Below are 25,413 nucleotides of genomic sequence, written 5' to 3'. Positions count from 1 at the left end.
TATTCCTCCCGTGTCACCTGAACTTGCTTCAACTGGCCATATACCTCCCTTTTTTGCCTTTTTTCCAAGAGTCTCTGCCCAGCCAAGCTGGCCCTCTGCCTCATGTGCTTGACTTCTGACACCTGGGAATTGCCTGCTCCTGTGCCCTTAAGAGGTGATGTTTAAAAAGTGACCAGCTCTGATGGACCCCAGCACCTGCAAAAACATTTTCCCAGGAGACCTTACTCACTAGTTCCCTGAGCAGGCTGAAGTCTTCTCATGTCCAGAGTTGAGATTTTGTTGGGACTTTTCCTCCTGTCAGCAGAGATTTTAAACTCAGTCGCTTCATGGTTGCTGTGGCCAGGACGACTGCCAATCTCCACTTTGCTCATGAGATCCTCTCTGTTGACAAGCAGTAGATCAAGGAGGGCATCTTTCTGAGTCGTCTCCCTTAGGACCTATTCCATAATGTTTTCATCCAGGTATTTTAGGAATCTTCTGGCCTGCATTGTACCAGCTGTGTGGTGTTCCCAGTAAACATCTGGCAAGCTGAAGTCCCCCATAAGGACAAGGGTAGTTGACTTGGAAGCGTCCCTCCCTTAGTTCCTCAAGGAATTATTTGTCGGTGTCATTGTCCTGGCTAGGAGGTCTGTCTTAGACTTCCATGATGACATCTGCATTATTTGTTTATCCCTTGATTCTTACCCAGAAGCTCTCAACTGTGCCATTTCCAACTGCAAGCTCCATACATTCCAGCCTTTCCATTACATACAATGCCACCCCCCACCCCCCCTGTTTTCTGCCCTGCCTATCCCTCCTAAAGAGTCTGTAACCATCCATCAGGGAAGTCCAATCACAGGACTCATCCTGCTAGGTTTCACTTATACCAATGATGTTAAATCTCTGGGACTGGGCCAAAGCTTCGAGCTCATCTTGTTTGTTCCTCATGTTGCGTGCATTGGTATAGAAACATTTCAGGTGTGGTACATTGTAGCCACCACCTCCTGAAACATATCGAGCGATCCCATTAGTGCTCATTTCCTCAAGTTTTGACACACCATTCCATTGCTCATCACTGGCAAGCCTGGTTTTGTTCCTTTCCTCCTTCCAAGCTAGTTTAAAGTTCTGTCAATGAGCCCCACTAGCTCCTGTGCTAGAACTGTTTTTCCCCCCTGAGACAGGTGCATCCTGTCAGGTGTCAGTAGGCCAGGTGTTGAATAGATCATGGTCAAAAACCTCAAATTTTTCCAACAACAGCAGCCTTGGAGCCATGCATTAACCTAATGGATCTGTCTATTCCTATCAATATTATTCCTTGTTACTAGAAGGATCAAGGAAATCACTACCTGTGGTCCTGATCCTTTAACCAATCATCCCAAGTCCCTGAAGTATTTTTTGATTGCCCTTGGACTTCTCTTATTTCATCACTGCTGGCTTGAACAACCAATAATCAATAATAATCAGAGTGCCTTACTAGGCTGGAGAGTTTTCCAGTAATGTCCCTTACCCAAGCCCCTGGGAGACAGCAGACTTCCTTGAGTTGGGTCCAGTCTGCATATCAGGCCCTCCATTCCCCTTAGAAGGGAGTCTCCTATTACAACCACCCTTCTTTTCCTCTTAACAGAGGTCATGATGCAGGGTATAGGTGGTGTTTTTTTTAGGTCCCTCTATCCCAGGACCTTTGCCTACATCATCAGTTGACTGGCCTTCTAGTTCCAGAGCCTCATACCTGTTGTAGAAGGTGCTAGTCCTACTTGTTAAATTTTCAGAAGGAAGAGGAACCTTCCTCCTGGTTTGTGCAGTGACCTGCTTCTAAACCTTCAACTGACCCTTGACTAATTACCCTGCAGGGTTCTGAGTCCATCTGCTTCTCCACTTCAATGGAGGTTCAAGAGTCCCAAGAGTCACGAGACTATAGTGTCTTTGAAAATTACTGGTCAGTCTCCTGCTTGTTTGCTCGAATACTACATAGCCTATTCAGTTCCTCCTGTAGCTCCTTTACCTGGTGACTCAGCTCATCAACTGCAGCATATCTTCTGCAAAGGGAGTGATTGTTGGCCCCAGCCTCACACAAAGACATCAGGCAGTCCTGGCAACCTGTGACCTGGAGAGCTACATCTACCATCAGCAGGTCTGTCTGGAGGCCTCTGACACAGCTGGTTCAGTGACTCCAGCAGCTACAGTGGAATGAGTGCTACAGTGTGTCAACACCATAACTGAGGAAGCTTACACTAGTACGCTAATAAGGCTGGGGTTGAAAGGATCTCTTGTGCTCTTCCTCACCAGCTACTGAGTCTGCTGCCTCTGTTGGCTGCTCCCGAATGTTTGGAGAGGAGCCCTTCCTGCATGCCCCACCTGCTTGCCCTGCCCGTGCAAACTGCCGTGCCACACCTGTTTGCCTGCTCCAGGTCACTCCTGCTCCCATTTAAAACTCCCATGGTGATCCTGTCTCTGTCCCCTCCTCCTCTGATTGGCTGTTGTGCACTTCTGGGTCCTGATGGGGCTCTGGGCTGCTGCTCAAGTGTCCCTGAATTCTGGAACCCCCCTGTTCAGCCTGGTCTTAAAATCACCCCTGAACTTACCTCAGTCACTGTAAGCACATGGTGCTTGCTGTACAGGTTTGGGGGAGTGTGATAGTCAGTCTGCCAGACCTCCCCATATTTATATTTCTGCCATCATCCTCCATACCAGAGGGACTTTACCTGCTTGACCTGCTTAATTGCAATGTGGTTCACAGTCATGGATACTCTGTGCAATAGTGTCCATGGTTAAGTCCACCCCTTGATCATGAGCCCAGCTATATGTTGCATCTCTTCTTTGATGTTCCAAGGTGTCATGGGCCCACCAAGCCAGAAATAATTCACCCTTATGTTGCCAATCCAAATCCACCTGAGCCACTTCAATCCTAGCAGCCTGATCCACCTGCTGGTTGTTCTGATGTTCTTCAGTGGCTGGACTCTTGGGTACATGAGCATCTACATGATGAACCTTCACAACCAGGTTCTCTCTACCTAAGCAGCAGAATCTTGCCATGGCGCAGCAGCCTAGATCGCTTTATCTCTGCACTGCCAGTTATTCTGCTTCCATTGTTGCAACCACCCCCAGAGGGCATTTGCCACCATACATGAGTCAGTATAAAGTACAGGGTGTTTTTCTCATTCAGGAATGTCTATGGCCACCTGGATGGCTTTCACCTCTGCAAAGTGACTCGATTCACCTTTTCCTTCAGCAGTTTTCAGACTTGTTGGGGGCTCCATACAGCTGCTTTCCATTTCTGATGCTTTTCCACAAGATGACAGGATCCATCAGTAAACAAGGCGTATTGCCTCTCACTTTCTGTTAATTTATTATACAGTGAGGCCTCTTCAGAACATATTATCTCCTTCTCTGGTGACATTCCAAAATCTTCGCCTTCTGGCCAGTCTGTGATCACTTCTAAGATTCCTGGATGACTGGGGTTTCCTATGTGAGCTTGTGTGATCAGTGCAACCCATCTACTCCATGTAGCATCTGTTGCATGATGTGTAGAGGAGACCCTCCCTTTGAACATCCAGCCCAGCACTGGCATACGGAGTGCCAGGAAGAGCTGTGCTTCAGTGCCAATCACCTCCAAAGCGATTTGGATACCTTCATAAGCTGCCAGCATCTCCTTTTCAGTTGGAGTATAGTGGGCTTCAGATCCTCTGTATCCCCAACCCTAAAACTATAGGGGTCGACCTCGAGTCTCCCCTGGTGCTTTCTGCCAGAGGCTCCAGGTAGGGCCATTCTCCCCAGGTGCAGTATAAAGCACATTTTTTACATCTTGCCCTGTTTTGACTGGCATGAGGGCTACAGCATGCACTATTTCCTGCTTGATTTGTTCAAAGGCTTGTCCTGGCTCAAGGCCCTATTGGAAATCATTCTTCTGGGTCACATGATAGAGAGGGCTGACAATCAGGCTGTAATTTGGAATGTGCATTCTCCAAAATACCACAACACCTATAAAACTCGTTTCTTTCTTGTTAGTTGGTGGAGACATCTCTCTTATCTTGTTTATCACTTCCACTGGGATCTGATGACGTCCAACTTCCCATTTTATTCCTAAAAGCTGGATCTCCTCTGTAGGTTCCTTAGCTTACTTTGTTTTATTGCAAAACCCACTTTCAGAAGGATTTGGATTATTGTCTTCTCTTTCTCAAAAACTTCTTCTGCATTTGTTGCCCCACACAATGTCATCAGTGTGTATTGCAGGTGTTCCAGAGCTTCACCCTGTGCAGTCTGGATCAGTCCATGGCAAATAGTGGGGCTGTGTTTCCACCCCTGGCACAGTTGATTCCAGGTATACTGGTCACCCCTCCAAGTGAAAGGGAACTGTGGCCTGCATTCTGCTGCCAGAGGGATTGAAGAAAATACATTAGCAATACCAGTTGTGGAAGCACTGGGCTGCCTTTGACTCCAGCTCATTGAAGTTCCAACACGTCCAGCACAGCAGCACTCAGAGGCGGCGTGACTTCATTCAGGCCATAGTAATCTATTGTTGGCCTCCATTCTCTATTAGAGTTTTGCACTGGCCATATGGGGATGTTAAAGGCTGAGAGGGTCCTGCTGATCACTCCTTGGCTCTCCAGTTCACGAATCAGCTAATGGATGGGAATTACAGTCTCGGTGCGATATAGCTTCTGGTGCACTTTTGTGGTAGTGATCAGCACCTGTTGTTCTTCGGCCTTCAGCAAACCCACAGCAGAAGGGTCAATGGTTGCTTCCATAGAAAGTGATCCCAGCTGCTTGGCTTCCTTACCCTCTTATTTTAAACTGCTAACCCCATTATCCCAGCATCAGAGCAGCCAGGTGGTAATGTGCTCACTGGGATGATGGCGGAAATCTTTTCTCATCTTCTGCAGATCACTCGGGGATAGGGATGAAGTGGTTGTTTCTTGGTCTTTTTCTGCCTCTTCCTCCTGTTCCTGTGATGGCCCTGCTTTGCCATCCTTGCCCTTTACTAAAAAGATGATTTTTGTGTGCATTTCTTCTTGTGTATAGAGGTGACTGATACCAGTGTAGGTTGGTTCTCTGGTTCAGCTGCACTTCCCATTACTGAAGTCTGGCTGTAGCATCCATCACTGGGATTTGAGTAGTCACAGTACTTGTAGCAAGGGTTAAAGTAGCTTGAGTGACCCCCAATGCTTATCACCAGAATTTTAATAGCTGCAGTGCCCATCACTGGAGTTTTAGTGGCTGCACTGCTTGTCATGGGGATTGAAGTAGCTGCAATGCTTGTTGACAAGGTTTGAGTAACTACAGTCCCTCTCCTTCTTCAATCTGCAGTGCTTGCCACAGGGGTTGGGGTGACCACAGTTTGTTGCCTAACCCTAAACAAGATCTGAACCATAAGCAAGCCCATGCTTGTTTCTAGGAAAAAGACCACATTGGATTCAAGGGTATTCAAGGGATAATAAATATCTTTAAAATTCTGAAATGCTACTGTAATCAGTATATTCAGCCTGGAGGGCCGGAGGGCTTCCGAAGGTAAAAGAAAGGAAAAGTTTTAAGATATTTATCTCATATGTTGGATCCCCAAGGAAAAATATAAAAGGTGTAATTATTGATCTTCCCCACAAGATGTCTCCCAAGTTACAGAGGGGACCCCAATTCTGATTACACATACCGGATTAGGTTCATGACCAGTGATTCTTTCATATCAGAAACCATTACTTCACAGGGAACACATGCACCAAAACCAGTATGTATTTTTTTGCACAGCCTGGTTCTTGGGAGTGGGGCGGCCCAGAGGTGGCTTCTGTGAGAAGCTGCTAGAAGCTTCCACCATGTCTGGCAGAGCTGATCTCTGATGGCTCTGAAGATGGACATGCTGCTGGCCAAGGCTGGGCCAATTAGAGATGGTGGTAACGCCTCTGTGATAACATATTTAAGAAGAAATCAAAACAGAGTTTGGGACGCAGTCTTAATTCCAGCTAGAGAGGAGTAGGAGTGAGAATATGAGAACAACATGCAGACACCAAGGTCAGTGAAGGAAGGGGAGGAAGTGCTCCAGGTACCAGAAATGAGATTCCTCTGCAGGCCGTGGTGAGGACCATGGTGAAGCAGGCTATCCCCCTTCAGCCCATGGGGATCCACAGGGGATGCAGAGATCCACCTGTAGCCCATGGAGGAGCCCACACTAGAGCAGGTGGATGCCTAGAGGAGGCTGGGATCCTGTGGGAGACCTGTGGAAAGAGAGGCCCTGCTCCCAGGCTGGAGCAGCCTGTCCTTGAAGGACTGCACCCCATGGAAGAGTGACCTTTGCTGCAGCAGTTTGAGGGGTACTGCTGTCCTTGGGAGGGACTCATGTTGCAGCAGTTCGCAGAGAGGTGCTACTTGCGAGATAGAGCCATGTCGGAGAAGTTTGCAGAGAACTATCTCCCGTGAGAGGGACCCCATGGTGCATCAGGGGGAGGACTCCTCTCCCTGAGCAGCAGGAGAAGCTACAGGTGATGAACTGACCATAACCTCCATTCCCTGCCTCCTTGTGCTGATGGGGTAGGAGGTAGAACTGGGAAGGATGGGGGGAAGGTGTTTTTAAGGGTTTATTTAGCTTCTCATTATTCTGCTCTGATTTTGTTAGCAATAAATTTACTTTAGATCTCTAAGGCGAGCCTGTTTTGCTCTTGATGGTATTTAGTGAGCGATCTCTCCTGATCTTTATCTCAACTCATGAACCCCTCATTATATTTTCTCCCCTCTGTCCAGCTGCAGTGGGGGGTGAGCAAGCAGCTTTCATGGGTGCCTGGCATCTAGCCAGGGTCAAACCGTGACACAGTATTATATAATGTGCCCATGAGCAAAAGCCCAGGAACTCTTAAGAGCAAGTAAAAAAACACTGTGACCAGCAACTACTAAACTAATAGAAGAAATACTTAAACCAAATTTGTTTTAACAGGCTCTGGTTAAGATCTGTTATTTTAATCCTTTGTGCCCTATATTGGGTGCCAAAAAGGACTGTTGTGGTTTAACTCCACTTAGCAACATATAATCACACAGCCATTCACTCACTCCCCCTCCATACCCATCTTCCCCCCACTTGGGAGAAGAATTGAAAAGGTAAATCTCATGGGTTGAGATAAGAACAATTTAATAATCTAAACAATTTTTGTTGTTGTTATTATTAAACTAATAATACTACTGATAATAATATTTATAATTATGAAGGGGGGGAGAGAGAGAGAGTAACAGAACCCAAGAGAAACAAGTAATGCACAGTACAGTTGCTCACCACCCAGTGACCGATGCCCAGCCTGTCCCCAAGCAGTAATCAGTAGCTTCTGGCCAAGCCTCCCATCTCCAGTTTATATACTGGGCATGATGTTCTACAGTGTGGAATATCCCTTTGTCCAGTTTAGGTCAGCCGTCCCAGCTGTGCTCAGTCCCAGCTTCTTGTGCAGGTCCTCACTGGCAGAGCATGAGAGACTGAAAAGCCCTTGACAGTAAGGACTGCTCAGCAGCAACCAAAACATCAGTGTATTATCAGCATTATTCTCATACTGAATACAAAACACTGCATTCTACCAGCTACTGAGAAGAAAATGAGCTCTTATCCCAGATGGAATCAGGACAAATAATCTACCAGTTATTGCTCCTTTAGAATCCCTTGCTTTCTCTAGAGGATTCCTTCTCCAGACATCTGGGTTGAGGACTTTGGACTAGAGGAAAATGTCCATCTCTGCTTTTCCTAGTGTCTCATCCCTTGTGAATTTGCTTTACTGTGAACTATATTAATGCTCCATTTTCTTAATGACAGTAATGATTTAAGGTTGTGCTTAACTGATTGTTTGAAGTGTCACCAAATTACTGAAAATGGTTGAATAAGACTTCTTGACACCAATTTAGTGTTAAAGAGGGCATAATTTATTCAGGCACCTGGAGTGGTACAGGGGATAACTCCTCCTAACGTACCTCCTGGTTTCTACAAGTGTGTTGCTAATATACACACTACATAGATAATATAATTTGGCCATTACCATAAAACCCTCCCCATGTTCCCCAAATTCCCAAACTCGGTCCTTGTTTTGGCTGTAGCTGCATTTCTGAGCCAGATGTCTCTTCTTTATCTTCCAACATCCTTGCTTGGAGAGCAGTTTTTGCAGGCCTTGTTTCTCTGCTAAAGGCTCACAGTCACAGAAGAAATTGAAATAACCTTTTTGGTATCAAAATGAGTTGTCAGGGGAGTACAATGGAAATAACTAAAAAATATAAGAATATCATAGAATTACAGAATGGTTTGGGTTGGACAAAACCATAAAAATCATCTGGTTCCAACCCCTCTGCCATAGGCAGAAATACCTTCCACTAGACCAGGTTGCTCAATGCCCCATCCAGCCTGGCCTTGAATGCTTCCAGGGATGGGACATCCATAGCTTCTCTGGGCAACCTGTGCCAGGGCCTCACTACCCTCATAGGGAAGAATTTCTTCCTAATCTACAATTTAACCTTTCCCTCTCAGTTTAAAGCCATTACCCCTTGTCCTGTCACTACATGTCCTTGTATAGTCTTTCTTCATCTCTCTTGTAGGCTCCCTTCAGGTATTGTAAGGCTTCTGTAAGGTTACCCTGGAGGCTTGTCTTCCCCAGGCTGAACAATCCCAGTTCTCTCAACCTTTCCACATAGGAGAGGTGCTCTATCCCTCTAATCAACTTGGTGGCGTCCTCTGGACTTGCTCCAACAGGTCCATGTCCTTCCTGTGCTGTGGCTCCAGAGCTGGATGCAGTACTCCAGGAGGGGTCTCACCAGAGCAGAGTAGAAGGGGCAGAATCCCTTCCCTCGACCTGCTGACCACGCTGCTTTGAATGCAGCCCAGGATATGATTGGCTTTCTAGGCTGCAAGTGCACATTGCCAGCTCATGTCCAGCCTCTCATCCACCAGCACCTCCAAGTCTTTCTTGGCAGTACTGCTCTCAATCCATTCATCCCCCAGCTTGTATTGATACTGGGGGTTGCCCCAACCCAGGTGCAGTACCTTGCACTTGGTCTTTTTAAACCTCATGAGGTTCTCATGGGCTGACTTCTTGAACTTGTCCTGGTCCCTCTCATGGGCTGACTTCTCGAGCTTGTCCTGGTCCCCCTGGATGGCATCCTGTCCTTCAGGTGTGTCAACAGCACCACTCAGCTTGGTGTCATCTGCAAACTTGCTGAGGGTGCACTTGATCCCAATGTCTATGTCATTGACAGAGATGTTGAATAGCCCTGCTCCCAAAATGGACCCCTGAGGGACACCACTGGTCACTGATGTCCATTGGGACTGAGCCATTGACCAATACCCTCTCAATGCAACTGTCTAACCAATTCCTATCCATCCCTTGAATCCATCCCTCTCCAATTTACTGAGAAGGATGTTGTGAGGGACCGTGCCAAAGGCTTTACAAAAGTCCAGATAAATGACATCCATAGCCCTTCCCTTATCCACTGATGTAGTCACTCTGTCACAGAAGGTCACAGGTTGGTGAGGGAGGTTTTGCCCTTTGGAGCCATGCTGGCTGTCCCAAATCACCTCCCTCTCCTTCATGTGCCTTAGCAGAGCTTCTAGGAAGATCTGTTCCAGGATCTTCCTATGCACAGAGGTGAGACTGACAGGTTGGTAGTTCCTTTCAACCGTTTTTAAAGATGGGTACAATGTTTCCCTTTTTCAGTCGCCATGGACTTCACCTGACAGCCATGACTTTTCGAATATCATGGAGAGATGCTTGGCAACTACATCAGCCAGGTCCCTCAGGAGAATATATTACAGCTGTGTTTGGATTGCACTTTTAGGGTCGTTTGGTGGTGGTGACAGCTGGGGGAGAGGCTGTGTTTTAAGCATATTTGTTTTGAGCATTTTCATTTTGAGCATTTTATTGTTTGATTTGAGGAAACATTTGTGGATTAGTAGCTTGAAGCAGGAAACCCCTTAAAATATATGGGAATCTGGACTAGAGCAAGCAGATCCAAAACCAATGTGATTCACATACATTCTCCATTTATTCTATCTAAAATGGCAGTTTATATACACTTTGAAATAGTTTACAGTTACAAGTATTTTCTCATTGGTACACAGCATAAGGAAAAATGCAAACAAACATTGTTTATCTTATTCTTAAGGTGGCTAAAGTATTCACAGTACAACTATACCCACTAATACCTAGAAAACCCATTGTCCCATGTTCATACCTTAACCTAAATTATTAACTGCGCCACAGGCTTCAGAGGCCTAAATCTGGGGCCCAGGCTGGGGTAGCTCAAACCTCATGCCCATGCTCTCTAAGAAATTCTGCTACAGTTCCCCCTTTTTCCTTTTGAGCTACCCAGACTGACTCAAAGGCACGGCTAGTTATTTTTCCGCATGCACTGTAACAAACAAGACACAACATCTAAAATAACTACAATAACAATAAAAAGTATAATACTAAAATGGACTAAATCTTTGATCCAACCAGCAAACCCCCATGAATTGAGCCATTTATCAAAAGGAGTGTTAACAACTACAAGTTTTCTCATGTTGCTCTTCAGCTGTGAAAGCTGCTTGTAGACTGATTGAGAGTGGTCAGACAGATTCATACAACACATGCTTTCAAACTCTTCACATCTATGTCTATAAATTAAATTTTCATCAGATTTCAGAGGTGTCACAGGGTGCTCCAGGTGATTCCCTGTTGTCAACGTTGTCATCACTGCTAGCTGGTTTATTGTTACGTAGAGTTTTGTTGTTGTGGCTGGGGTTATTAATTTTGGCACCTGACAAAGCAGCTGCGATGATATGTCCTTGTGGCTGCATGGCATCACACATGGCTGCTGTGAACGCTGCAGTCAGGTTGTTTTGTTCAGCTCGGGTGGCTCTCACCAGCATTTCGTCAACTGGACTGCCTTGAGGTAGCGTGGCCAAAATGGTTCTCGTGCGTGAATTGGCATTCTCAAAAGCAAGAGAACGAAACAGGTGTTCTTGCACCTCTGGTGACACGTCTGGTGCATCTTTCAAAGCAGCTGACAGTCTGTCAATAAATTGTCCATAGGGTTCTGTGGCTCCTTGCTTTATTGTAGAATAGGGTGCTGGCTTCCTTTTATCTGGAACTAGAAGCAAGGCTCTGTGAGCCAGCGATTGAGACAGCTGATGGATTTCGATGGGATAGGTCAGCTAAACGTTCATTGTAGCATAAGGTCCTTGTCCGATTAACATATCTGGTTGGATTCCATATAAAGGATCCCCCAATATTTGATGTTTGTTGGCTTCTTCAATTGCCAAACACCTCCACTCTTGTTTAAAAAGGAGGAATTGTGAGGGTGTCAGCAACAAAGATGCAATGCTAGAAGAATCAGCAGGGCAAAGTACATCTGCTGTAAATATATATTGAATTATGTTTCGGGCAGCTTTTCATCTGATCCCATAATTAGTGACAGTTTGTTTTGCTGACTAAAGTACCTTCCATTTGTGTGGTTCTCAACTAGCATTTCCATTACTAATAATGACAGGGCAGGCCACAGAACTGGCGGCTGGCCAATCTCCATTTAAAATAGCATCTTTGATAACTCCAGCCCAGCATCTTTCAATTGGCTTTTTCGAAACTGCCTGCAGTGATGGGGGGGAGTCGTGTCCTTCCTGTGACCAAGGCTGAGGAATCACAGTGGTTTGTTTCTCTAACTGATCTTGTTGGTTTGAGAGCTCAGTGAGCTTGCTTATGATTTGTTGAAGTTCATTTGAACAATGCAACCTTTTCTGCGATCGTTGTTTAACTTGGGATGTGGAAACGGGATTTTCAGCCTCTCATTTCTCTGAATCGGAGCCTGGGGGAAGGGGACATTGTGCTGCCGCCACGGCGTGCTGCGAGCGGGCTGCCGCTGCAGCCTCTGCTGCCGCTGCTGTGTGAGGCGGGGCTGCTCCCCCCCATGCGGGCTCTGCCACTACCTTGTTCTCGGGGGAGGGAGGAGGCTGCACCGCCTCGCTCCCGTCTCCGCCTTGCACTTCGCCTCCTTGCTTCGTCCCTGATGCCAACCCCGTTCTGCCCTCGGCTCCACCTGACTCCTCAACTTTCACTTCGTCCCCAGGGTCCGGCGGCTGTGTGACTTCCTGTTCTCTCTCAGTCTGTCTTGGCGCTGACAGGGGAACTTCCGCAGCCTGAGACACACGGTCCACCACCCCCTGCAGCATAGGACTGACTGGGGCCGTCTCTCCCTTCATAGAACGAGTATTATAGACACAAAAGAACTTCGTGACCCTGGAGGGTTTTTGTACTTCCTTTCTCTCGTCCACTACCCCCTCAAGAGCCTGAATGGCAGCCTCGGCAGCCTTTATTTCAGCCGAGACAGTTTGCAAGGTAATTAAAACTTTTTTCCAAGCTGCACCCAGTTTTTGGGCTGCTTTCCTGTCTTTCCCGCCTGCAATTGCACAGTCCCACATCATTTCTCCGATCTCTCGCCACTCTGTTTCACTAAACACCAGTAACAGTTTGTTTAACTTCCCTTTCTTCTTGGCCCACAGGGCTAGCTGTTCTAAGTCAGTTTCTTTTATCTTTTCACCTCTCTTAGAGATAATATTCAAGAGAAGCCACGTCGCAGCCTGCAATTCTCGATCCATTCTTTCTTTTTCTTTCTTTGTTTCCCAATGCAGCTTACCTTCCACCACGGCGAGGCACTGCTGCTCTATGTTTGAGACAGGGTGATCCTGGCTTTTCCAGATCCCCAGCTCCGAAAGCTCACTTTCAAGCACGGAGTATTCCCGTATTTAAACAAAATCAAACCCGCATTTAAGCGAAAATCTGCATTTAAGCACCGCATTTAAGTGAAAAATTAAAACAAATCTGCATTTAAGCAAGGGAGTCCCTGTTCCAGGCACCAGATGAAGCAGGAAACCCCTTAAAATATATGGGAATCTGGACTAGAGCAAGCAGATCCAAAACCAATGTGATTCACATACATTCTCCATTTATTCTATCTAAAATGGCAGTTTATATACACTTTGAAATAGTTTACAGTTACAAGTATTTTCTCATTGGTACACAGCATAAGGAAAAATGCAAACAAACATTGTTTATCTTATTCTTAAGGTGGCTAAAGTATTCACAGTACAACTATACCCACTAATACCTAGAAAACCCATTGTCCCATGTTCACACCTTAACCTAAATTATTAACTGCGCCACAGGCTTCAGAGGCCTAAATCTGGGGCCCAGGCTGGGGTAGCTCAAACCTCATGCCCACGCTCTAAGAAATTCTGCTACAGTAGCTCAGTTAGAGTTGAACTTCAGGTAGTCCTTGCAAGGATTATTCAAGCATATATGAACTCTGAAGATGTGTACCAACTGATGAACTGTAAGCCTACATTATAAGACTTGCTATTTAGTATTTTGCACCCTCCTGTGTGAAGTAATTAAGTATTGAATCCTTGTGGGTTTGTGTCTTTATAGTGAAGTTGGTCCAGTACTCACTGGTCTCTTCATACTATCCAGGTGTAAAAATATTGCTACCTGCTTAGACTTCCTTGTTAGCATATACGTAAGTTGGTGTAGTGGTTTCAAGTTCGCCGAATTTCTGGTTTTTTCCAAATTTAGTGTAGTGGTTTGAGTGTCTACTCTTTTCCCTCTGGGAGATAGGATTTGGGAGAAAAAGGCAAAACAGGCCCAACTTAAGGTAATCAGATTTATTAACACACACTAAAAAAAGAAAAAAGAAAAAAAAAAACGAAACTTCTAAACCAACCCTTTCTCCTACCACAAACTGTTCACTTTCCTACACAACATAGAGAGAAAATTATGATTTTCACTCAGTTGCAACCATTTAAACATAATCTTGCATCACTTTGGGAGAGGAGTCTCTGTAGAGTCCCATGGAGACATTCACCACAAGAAAAAAGTCTTGTGGCTCTCAATGTCACAAATCTGCAACCGCCCAGAATTTTGCAGATTTGTGCAGTCCCATCCATTAGCAGCCTTTCCCCTGGCTACTCATGGGTCTCCTGGCATATTTGGGGTACCATTTAAGAATGCTTCTGTCACCAGTAGGGACTCGAAAGAACCACACTCACTCAGGTTCAGAGGTGAGCAGAGAAAGAGAGAAAGTTTATTATCATTTGGGATTCAAATAGGATTTGAAGTTTGATCAAGGATTGGTAGATGAGAGGAACACCTTTCTGACCCCAGTGGTCAGTTCACCAGTCCATCACAGCCTGGTATGACAATGTAGTAGTTTGAAGACAAAACAAATGAGAGGCTCCAAGTCAGAGATACAATTTAATAGGAAAAAAAAAAAAAAAAAAAAAAAGAAAGAAAGTAAAATAAAATAGATGCAATAATACAAAAGACCACTGACAGAGTCAGAATACAACCTGAGCGTAGTGATGGAAGCAGTCCAGATGAGGTGGTCTTCCTGAAGCAGTGATCCTGTAGAAAGGTCTGGTAGCTCGGGTCCTCTGGGAATCCAGTGGGTAAGCGCCCCTCTGGTGTTCAGAGTCTCAGCTTATATCCAGGCTGGAATGCTTGGTTTCTCCCTCTGGGCGGAGCATCCCACAATGGGATGGTGAGTCATGTGATAAGGCCTGATAGGCCCATTAACAGAAGATAAGCCAGAGTGGAGGAGGCAGGGAGCACTGCCTCACCTGGTTTCAACAGTTCTTGAAGATGGTGATAGAATATACTTCAACCCAGGACATTATCCACCCCTTATTCTATTACCATCTACATCATCCCAAATCAATACCTTCCTTAAACTACACACACACACACATATATATATAATGAAATCCTACACACAGTTCTCACTTAAAATAAGGTCTCCTTGTGGTACACAGTGGGTGTCCCCATCCTTTTGCATCACCCACCAAGTGTAACCAGGTCCTTGTGCAAAGACAACCCCACGGATGGGTTTGCCCTTGCCCGAGGTGGGATTAATCCAAATAGTCTTTCCTAACATACCTCTCATGTGTACCACAGGGACCCTATCTCCATCCACTGTATGCAAGGATTCAGACTGGGCAGGACCAGCCCGATTGATGGACCCTCGGGTATTGACCATCCAGGTGGCCTTTGCTAAGTTCAGTTCCCAATTTTTGAAGGTCCCTCCACCAAGTGCCTTAAGGGTAGTTTTAAGCAGTCCATTGCAGCGTTCCACCTTCCCGGCAGCTGGTGCATGGTATGGGATATGGTATATCCATTCGATTCCGTGTTCTCTGGCCCAAGTGCTTATGAGGCCATTCTTGAAATGAGTCCCGTTGTCTGACTCAATTCTCTCAGGGGTGCCATGTCTCCACAGGACCTGCTTTTCCAGGCCCAAGATGGTGTTCCGGGCAGTAGCATGAGGCACAGAGTAGGTCTCCAGCCATCCAGTGGTTGCTTCCACCATGGTGAGCACGTAGCGCTTGCCTTGGCGGGTTTGGGGAAGGGTGATGTAGTCAATTTGCCAGGCTTCCCCATACCTATACTTTGACCATCGTCCGCCATACCACAGAGGCTTCACTCACTTGGCCTGTTTGATCGCAGCACAGGTCTCGCAGTCATGGATAGCCTGGGAGATGCTATCCATAGTAATGTCCACCCCTCGGTCACGAGCCCATCGATATGTTGCATCTCTCCCTTGATGACCAGAGGCATCATGAGCCCAACGAGCTAGGAATAATTCTCCTTTGTGCTGCCAGTCTAGATCAACCTGAGATACTTTCACCTTGGCAGCTCGATCCACCTGCTCGTTGTTATGATGTTCTTCATTAGCCCGACTCTTGGGTATGTGCGCATCCACGTGTCGAACCTTCACGGTCAGCCTTTCTACTCGGGTGGCGATGTCCTGCCAAATCTCAGCAGCCCAGATAGGTTTCCCTCTGCGCTGCCAGTTGGCCTTTCTCCAGCGGTCCAGCCATCCCCACAGAGCATTAGCTACCATCCATGAGTCAGTGTAGAGATAGAGCCTCGGCCACTTCTCTCGTTCAGCAATATCCAAAGCCAGCTGGACAGCTTTAAGCTCTGCGACCTGACTCGATCCACCTTCTCCCTCGGTAGCTTGTGCAACTCGTCGTGTGGGGCTCCATACAGCAGCTTTCCATTTCCGGTTAGCACCTACAATTCGGCAGGAACCGTCGGTGAAAAGGGCATATCGTCTCTCACTCTCTGGTAGCTCGTTATATGGTGGGGCTTCCTCGGCCCGTGTCACTTGCTCCTCTTCTTCTTCAGAGGATAATCCAAAGGTCTCACCTTCAGGCCAGTTTGTTATAATTTCCAGAATTCCAGGGCGATTCAGGTTTCCAATACGGGCGCGCTGCGTGATCAGGGCGATCCATTTGCTCCACGTGGTGTCGGTGGCGTGATGTGTGGTAGGAACCTTTCCCTTGAACATCCACCCCAGCACCGGTAGTCGAGGTGCCAGAAGCAGCTGTGCTTCAGTACCAATCACCTCTGAGGCAGCTTGGACTCCTTCATAGGCGGCTAAGATTTCCTTCTCTGTGGGAGTGTAGTTGGCTTCGGATCCTCTGTAGCTTCGGCTCCAGAATCCCAGTGGTCGTCCCCGAGTCTCACCCGGCACCTTCTGCCAAAGGCTCCATGACAGACCATGGCTCCCGGCTGCAGAGTAAAGCACATTCTTCACCTCTGATCCCGTCCTGACTGGGCCAAGGGCTACCGCATGAGCGATTTCCTGCTTGATCTGGGCGAAAGCTTGCTGCTGTTCTGGGCCCCAGTGGAAATCGTTCTTCTTGCGGGTAACCAGGTAGAGAGGGCTCACGATTTGGCTATACTCGGGAATGTGCATCCTCCAGAAGCCTATGGCACCTAGGAAAGCTTGTGTTTCCTTCTTGTTGGTCGGTGGAGACAGTGCAGTGATCTTATTGATGACTTCAGTGGGAATCTGACGCCGTCCATCTTGCCACTTCACTCCCAGGAACTGGATCTCTTGAGCAGGTCCCTTGACTTTGCTCCTCTTGATGGCGAAGCCGGCCTTCAGGAGAATCTGAATGATCTTCTCTCCCTTCTCAAAGACTTCTGTTGCGGTGTTTCCCCACACGATAATGTCGTCAATGTATTGCAGGTGTTCTGGAGCCACACCCTTTTCCAGTGCAGCCTGGATCAGTCCATGGCAAATGGTGGGACTGTGCTTCCACCCCTGGGGCAGTCGGTTCCAGGTGTACTGCACGCCCCTCCAGGTGAAGGCAAACTGAGGCCTGCATTCTGCTGCCAGAGGAATGGAGAAAAAGGCATTTGCAATATCAATGGTCGCATACCATTTTGCTGCCTTGGATTCCAGCTCATACTGAAGCTCCAACATGTCTGGTACGGCAGCGCTCAGTGGTGGTGTGACTTCATTCAGGCCACGGTAATCCACTGTCAGTCTCCATTCTCCGCTGGACTTACGCACGGGCCATATAGGGCTATTAAAGGGTGAACGAGCCTTGCTTACCACCCCTTGGCTCTCCAGCTCACGAATCATCTTATGGATGGGGACCACAGAGTCTCTGTCGGTGCGATATTGCCTACGGTGCACTGTTGCTCGGGCGATCGGCACCTGTTGTTCTTCAACTTTCAGTAGTCCCACAGCAGAGGGGTCGTCTGAGAGTCCAGGCAAGGTACTCAGTTGTCTGATGCCTTCTGTCTCTAGAGCAGCTATGCCAAAAACCCAGCGGTATCCTCTTGGGTCTTTGAAATACCCATTTCTGAGATAGTCTATGCCCAAAATGCATGGGGCCTCTGGACCAGTCACAATGGGGTGTTTCTGCCATTCTTTCCCAGTTAGACTTACTTCAGCTTCCAGTACAGTCAGCTCCTGGGATCCTCCTGTCACCCCAGAAATGGAAATGGGTTCTGCTCCCACGTACCTTGATGGCATCAGAGTACACTGAGCACCGGTATCAACCAGAGCCGTATATCTTTGTGGGTCAGATGTTCCAGGCCATCGGATCCACACAGTCCAGTAGATCCGATTGTCCCTTTCCTCTACCTGGCTAGAGGCAGGGCCCCCCTATTCCTGGTCATGGCATACATTGCTCTCTTCTTGTAAATATGTTTCTGAGGTTCCTTCAAGAGGATCAGTCATATCGTCATTCCTGTACCGTCTGGAGTTCTGTGCACGAGAGACCGGAGCAACATTGATTCTAGATGGGCTCTTTGTGGTAGGTGTTTCTCTTTTCAGTTCACGTACCCGGGCTGCTAAGGAGGAGGTGGGTTTTCCATCCCACTTCCTCATGTCTTCTCCATGCTCCCGAAGAAAAGACCAGAGGTTACCTCGTGGTGTGTATCCTCTCTCCCTGGCTGGGGAGCGCATGCTCCTAATGGCAGAGACTCTCATTGGCTCTGGCTGGATATGGTAAATTTCTTCCTTAAGTTCTTTTTTCAGTTTCTGATGGCCTTCTTCAATCAAGTTCCGGACTTGCTCAGCCAGTCTTGTTTCCACAGACGAGACATGGGTACGAACTGGGGCAGTGACAGTGTCCTCGTAAATTCTTAGTTTATTAGCCAAGACACCTACCCTGTCCTCACCTTCCCTCCATTGCAGTGTTGCCAGGTAACGTGAGTACATCTCGGGTCCAAGCCGTGCAAATCTCAACCACATCCGTGATGTGCACTGGACACCATCTGGGTTTTTAGGAAATCTCTCATCTTCTGAAAAAATGATTTCCAACACAGCCAATTCCCTCAGGCATCGGATACCTTGTTCTATTGTGTTCCATTTTCCTTGGTGCACTTGGAGGTCTTCTTTACAAAGGTATCTATCCTTCACACTTGTTAGCAGTCGCTGCCAGAGGCTGAGAGGTTCTTGGCTTTTCCCAATCCCCTGGTCAACGACCACATCCCGGGACAACGATCCCAGTTGCCTGGCCTCACTTCCATCCAGAATGGTGTCATTGGCTGCAGCGTCCCAGATGCGGAGCAGCCAGGTCAGGATGGACTCGTTGGTCTGGCGGGTGAATTCCCTTCGCAGGTCACGCAGCTCACCCAGAGATAGAGAGCGAGTGACGATTTCTGGCTCTGTCTCTTCTGCTGATTGTGAAGGTCCTGCTGCACCCTCATCAGTCACTATGCGGACTGATTTGGTCCTTGATTTCTTCTTCTGAACGGGGGCAACTGCTACTGGTTTAGGCTGTTCCGGTTCGGTGATGGTTTGTGTGGAGATGCTGATGGCACCCTTAGTCCCTTTCTCCTCTGTGACAGTCTGCGTAGATGTGGACACTGTTGCCTCACTTTTGGCTTCTTTCTCCTCTGTGAAGGTCTGTGTAGATGAGGACACTGTTGCCTTGCCTTTGGTTCCTTTCGCCTCTGTGATACTCTGTGTAGACACTGATATTGTTGCTCTGCTTCTTTTTCCCTCTTCCTCTTCCTTCAGAACACACTGTATCACACCATGTAGTGTTTTGATTCTAAGCATGGTGCGGGCCGTGCAGAGAAGACAAAGCAGGACTAACAACAACATCATGCTGTCCTTGGTATCCAGAGGGTATTCCATATTTTCAAAAACTGCTGTGTCATGCCTGAAAAGCTGGAAAAAATCATTCTTCACCCCTCCCCACAGGGCTGGGTGAGATTGTTGAGGCCCCAGATGTAGCATCCTAGACCAGAACAAGAAAACAAAAGTGGGTGTATATTCTGAATAATGTTCATTGCCTCGGAGTTTATCAAGCAATGGACATAATAGACCACTAAAGCAATTTTAGTACCATACCCTGGTCTACGCAGGAGCATTAAGACTGGCAGATAGTACCCCAGTTGTGGAAAAATATAGAGAGATCGATATAAGACACATGTAAGCATGTTGAGCATCATAGCAAACAGGTGTCTTCTTCAATACAAAATTGTAATTCTGACTTTTCTCAGTGCCTTGTGCCCCACGTTGGGCGCCAAAAAATGTAGTAGTTTGAAGACAAAACAAATGAGAGGCTCCAAGTCAGAGATACAATTTAATAGGAAAAAAAAAAAAAAAAAAAAAAAAAAAGAAAGAAAGTAAAATAAAATAGATGCAATAATACAAAAGACCACTGACAGAGTCAGAATACAACCTGAGCGTAGTGATGGAAGCAGTCCAGATGAGGTGGTCTTCCTGAAGCAGTGATCCTGTAGAAAGGTCTGGTAGCTCGGGTCCTCTGGGAATCCAGTGGGTAAGCGCCCCTCTGGTGTTCAGAGTCTCAGCTTATATCCAGGCTGGAATGCTTGGTTTCTCCCTCTGGGCGGAGCATCCCACAATGGGATGGTGAGTCATGTGATAAGGCCTGATGGGCCCATTAACAGGAGATAGCCCAGGAGGGGGTTATCTGTGAGCTGTGTAGCAAAGGTGCTGATGGCCCATTAACAGAAGATAAGCCAGAGTGGAGGAGGCAGGGAGCACTGCCTCACCTGGTTTCAACAGTTCTTGAAGATGGTGATAGAATATACTTCAACCCAGGACAGACAACAATCTACTTGTTTATGTTAATTTGTGAGAGACTCCACTAGAACTATGTAAACATCATCAGAAAGCTAAAGAATCAGGGCGACATGCTTCTTCTAGTGTAAAACAAGGATTCTCTTCTTTAATCTCTAAAATCATCTCTATCTCAAAAGAAATAGAGACCTCCCTTTACCCCAGGAGCCAGGGGCTTACTCCATTCAAAATTCTCAATTAAATCTCAATTATATCAGTATACAACCCTTTGTCTAGAACCTGCATTCTCCCAAATAGCATTATGATATTACCAGAAATAGTCCATTTCTCCATGGTTTACATCCAGAGAAGTCCAGTCACAAATGTCTGCTTCCTCCATCCCTTCTTCCAACAGTCTTTATCAGTTCTTTCACTGAATTTGTCTCATGCTGTCTCCCTACATTTTAAATCACTCTCTCTTCCATGGAGGAGGGAAGGGTCCATGTCCTTGTCCAGAGTCTTTCTTTCTCTCCAGCTGGCTCCTGGTGTCAAACTTCAAAGCACCGGCAGCCAAGGTCAGGGCACAGCCCAGCCAGGGAGCCAGGGCTGGCCTCTCTCCACCAGCCTCCTGCAGCACTGCCGATCTGCAGCCTCCCCCGACTTCGTCGGCAGCCGAGGGGGGAAGAGGGGACACAGCCGGCCCAGGCTGCTGCTTGTGGGGCAGCGGCCCTCGGAGGCTTGGCTGGGCCCGGCCCTGACTGCCCAGGGGCAGCGGGGCCTGGCCCGGGCCCTCCACTGCCTATGATGTTACCTTCTGGCCAGCCGGAAGAGAAAAGACCAGTCACCTGGGATCCTCTGATTTTAAGTCTGGGTTTTCCAGAGGCGTAACTAACTCTTTATTTGGTCAACCAAGCTGTCGACATCTGCTATAACTTCCTTAGGAAAAAAACCCCTTACATCCATGCTAAACTACCAGAGTTGGCAAATCTGCTCTTTCAGATGCTCTAATGGGTTTGCCTGGCCATGTTTTAGTAGCAGGTGGGGTTACAGGGATGACTTCTTTGACTCTCATGTCCGACAGAGCCCATGCCAAGTGGCTTCAAGATGGACCTGCTGCTGGCCAATGCTGAGTCAATCAGTGATGGTAGTAGTGCCTCTGGAGTAACATTTAAGAAGGAAAAGAGTTATGGCACAGATGTAATTGCAGCCAGAGAAGAGTGGAGTGAGAATATGTGAGATAACTGCAGACACCAAGGTCAGTGCAGAAGGAGAGGGAGGAAGTGCTCTAGGCGCTGGAGCTGAGATTCCCCTGTAGCCCATAGTGTTAAGGTTTGGTTATTAAAATTATTTAGGTATTCCTCAGCCCAAATTAAGGTGCAAATGAGACCATATGCCAGTGACAATAGTATGGATTTTATTTGATAGTAAATATTAGGGAAAGAAAAGGGAAGAGAAAGAAATAGGGAAAGAGGAGCTTGGGGGGTGGGGGGAGAGAGTAAGGTGGAGACAGACTATGTAGAAAGTATCACCACTCCATAGATCCCGATGGCATCCTGTTGATCCTCTTCTTCTGGTCTTCTTGAGGGTGAAGGTCCCCCCGAAAAGCACAGAATCCGATGGGTTAATATACACTCAGGCCAGGTGGCAATGTCCGGGTACTTCTCCTGGAGGGGGGGACAGTTTCTTACAGCAGACTCTGGATTTGTTGCATCATGTGCAATCCTGTGGTGCAAGGCCTCTGGGGAGCGCTTTGGAACATCTTTGAAGGATTATGACACCCCCTCAGCTGTCTCCCACGTGAATGTCCTGTGGATGTGGCCTGTGGGGTTGGGGGTTCCACAGCTGGGCCAGTTTGTGTAAGTGAGGGTGGGTATTCACTGCCTCTGACCAGAGGTCACGCCACACACCCAAAACCTCCTCGTTTCAGGGGAGGAGCCTGTAAACCTGGCTTTTGTGGGCTGTGGTCTCCCCCACCCCAAATCTAGCCAGAGGTGACTCTCAGCATGACTGCTGGGTTTGGCTCTCATTCTTTTCCTTGTTTACTTGTTTCCTTCTCCCTGGGCCTGAGATGATTGAAGAATGGGTTTCTAATCAGCAGTTTGACTTTCAGTCCAAAGTCCCAGTCAGACATCTTTTAGGCAGGGGTGGGCTTCTTCATAGTTTTGCTATAATGGGCAAAACCTTATATCAGTGTTTGAGGCATTAACTATTTCAGTCTCTAACACATTGTGCAGACCATGGTGAAGCAGCTGTGCCCCTGCAGCCCATGGAGGTTAATGAAGTGGCAGAGATCCACTTGCAGCCTATGGAGGACACCCAGGTTGGAGCATGTGGATGCCTGAAAGAAGGTTGTTACTCTGTGGGAATCCCATGCTGGAGAAGGCTCCTGGCAGGACCTGGGCCTTGTGGGAAGGGGTGCCCACGCTGGAGCAGGTTTGTTGGCAGGACTTGTGATCCCATGGAGGATCCACACTGGAGCAGCCTGTTCTTTAAGGACAGAACCCCATGGAAAGGACCAATGCTGGAGCAGTTTGTGAAGGGCTGAAGCCTGTGGGAAGGACTCATGCTGGAGAAGTTTGTGGAGCACTGCCTCCTGTAGGAGGGACCCCATGCTGGAGCAGGGGAAGGGCTCCTTTGCCTGAGGAGGAAACAGTGGCAGAAACGTGTGATAAACTGATCATAACCCTCATGCTCCATCTCCCTGCCCTGCTGTGAGGGGAAGGAGGTAGAGAATCAGGAATAAAGTTAAGCCTGGGAAGGAGGAAGGGGTGGGGGGAAGGTGTTTTTTAGGATTTGTTTTACTTCTCATTATCCTGCTCTGGTTTTGATTCTTAATACATTCAACTCATTTCCCTAAGTCAAGTCTGTTTTGCCCATGACAGTAATCAGTGAGTGATCTCTACCCATCTTTATCTCAACTCATGAACCTTTTGTTATATTTTCTCTCCTCTGTCCAGTTGAGGAGGAGAGTGATAGAGTGGCTTTGGTGGGTACCTGGCATCCAGCCAGGGTCAAACCACCACAGATGCATATGTATTTTTGCTGTTCAAGCACTGACAACTTAATGAGCCAATCACAAGTAAAATCTCTGGAGTTCTGGGAGGAGGATGAGCAAGTACATCAAAATAGCATCAGGGAAGAAGTAATACAGCATCTGTAGTCTTTAGCATCTGATGTTAACCAAACAGAAGCTAATACCTTTTGATCAAGATGGAAGCAATCTGATTAATCCCATTCTCAGAAGTCACCTCACTGAGGACGATAAAGATGGCAATAGAGTCTATTTTAGAACTGTGATTGGAGATGCATTGATAACTACATATTGTTGTATCCTTACTTAGGTTTTCTTTTTTTTTAACTCTGAAATGAGTAACACTGTGAAACTTCTTTGTGCTGTGTGGTACAGGTTTTAAAAAACCTTGTGCCAACATTGAAATATGGATTCAAGTTCAAAAAAGACAGTTGCATATGTTTAAGACCCACAAACTTACCAGGAAATAAATGCATCTATTTTGGAGGTTTCTATGTAATATTGATCTGTATTCTTGTATATTTAATAACAACTTTAACATTTTTTTTCAAAGAAAGAGGATGTATGGTGATTAGCTCAATGAAAAAGCTTAGGAAAGCTTTTTTTCATCACTTGTCATTTGGGAGATTATTAGTTGAGGCAAAATGGACTCATAGTCAGTCCTAGTTTATAAGCAGCCTTCCCCATTCCTGACACCTAATTAGTTTTTCCTGGCATTTCTGTATCTGTTAAAAATGGAAGTGACTTTTGGCCATCCTCTCTGCTGGATCTGAATCAGCCAACCCCTACAGCTGATTACTGGATGACCTGCCGTAGTGTGTAAGCTGTTAGTAGATATCTGTCTTAGAACTTTTGTCCCAAATGTGGGCCTTCTGCCCTGTGCACAGTGCCAATTCACACACCGAGATGAGGTACTTCTATTTCTTTGTTCTAAAAGGCACAAAGTAGGGAGCTGGGTGGTAACCCACAAAAGTCTGGCTCCCCAATCATCAAAGCTTTATGTTATTTATACATTTTTAGCAAACAAAGGCATTAATGTTCATTGCCTACAAGTTACCCAGTTCTTTTATTAATTAGTATTCCACCTTCTATTGGTTAATGATTTTCTCGCTTCTCATGCTAATTATTAGTTCATATGCTCAGTCTTCCTCTTCTTTTAGGTCAATGGGTTTCTTGGGTCAGTGGTCTATGAGTCAGTGGTCACGATCTCTCCCTGGCAGAACTACCTTTTACCCAGTCAGAGCTGATTTCAACACAGTTGCTGAGTTGGTTTTATTAGTTTATTCCTTTTCTTTGAGTTCTGCCAAATGTCCTTGTGGCATGTAAATTCTGCATTCTTTGTGTCCACTATCAGTGGTACATCCTTCTCCCCATGCTTTGGTAACCTGCCCCTAGGTCTGAGATCATTGAAGCACGTCAAGCCCTAAACATCAACAAGGCAATTCTACCAACAAGTAATTAATATTTCTAACACCTGGACATCAGCATGTGCCCTTAATGTTTTGTGTAAACACAGTAAAGTTGTGAAAACAATTTAGCAATGGGTTATCATTTTACTGAATCACAGCTTCCAGTGTTCATATCTTTGCACCATAATAAAGAGGGGGTGACTTGAGATGGATACTCTACTGGAGGTCAAGATTTGTACAGTTTTTAGTAAACTTAGAGCAGAACCTGCCCTGCAGTGTTTGGGCATGATTATTACCTCAACTGCAATTACTTTGTGCTTGACTTCTCACATCTGAGCCCTTCATGATAGCAGGAAGGGTCAACCTGCCTTTGCATTTCAAAGCCCTTCAAATATCATTTGTAATTCAATGTACTTCCTCTTTTTATGCTTGACAGCTCTTAATAAAACAATACATTTCTTAACTCCTTAGGTCTTTGAGAAGAGTAAAATGAGAAAAAATGGTGTGAAACCTGTGAAGATATATGAGATCTCATTTCCTTTATTCCTCTGATTCACTTAGGCATTCTGATAACAACCATTGCTTCAAAAGGGGAATTGCAGAATTGGCCTGACCTCTTACCAAAGCTTTGCAGCCTGTTGGATTCTGAAGATTACAATACATGTGAGGTAAGGAGGCTTAATTTGAAAT

The 25,413-nt window shown here is 46.6% G+C and overlaps 1 protein-coding gene across 5 annotated transcripts in view; it reads left to right on the top strand.

Moving 5' to 3' along the window:
* Window positions 1-25,413, top strand: part of LOC136302432 (transportin-1-like) — a 140,851-nt gene that overhangs the window by 67,373 nt on the left and 48,065 nt on the right. For all 5 annotated transcript variants that reach the window (XM_066205933.1, XM_066205932.1, XM_066205931.1 and 2 more), the window contains one exon: window positions 25,285-25,391. In XM_066205933.1, coding sequence (XP_066062030.1) covers window positions 25,285-25,391 — 107 coding nt within the window. The remainder of the gene's footprint in view (window positions 1-25,284; window positions 25,392-25,413) is intronic.

The sequence above is a fragment of the Chamaea fasciata genome, unplaced genomic scaffold, assembly GCF_029207755.1.
Source record: "Chamaea fasciata isolate MVZ Bird 193981 ecotype frontalis unplaced genomic scaffold, bChaFas1.0.hap1 SCAF_29, whole genome shotgun sequence".
Taxonomy (NCBI): Eukaryota; Metazoa; Chordata; class Aves; order Passeriformes; family Sylviidae; genus Chamaea; species Chamaea fasciata.
Note: the sequence above shows the minus strand (reverse complement) of the source record. Positions and strands in the feature narration are given on the sequence as shown.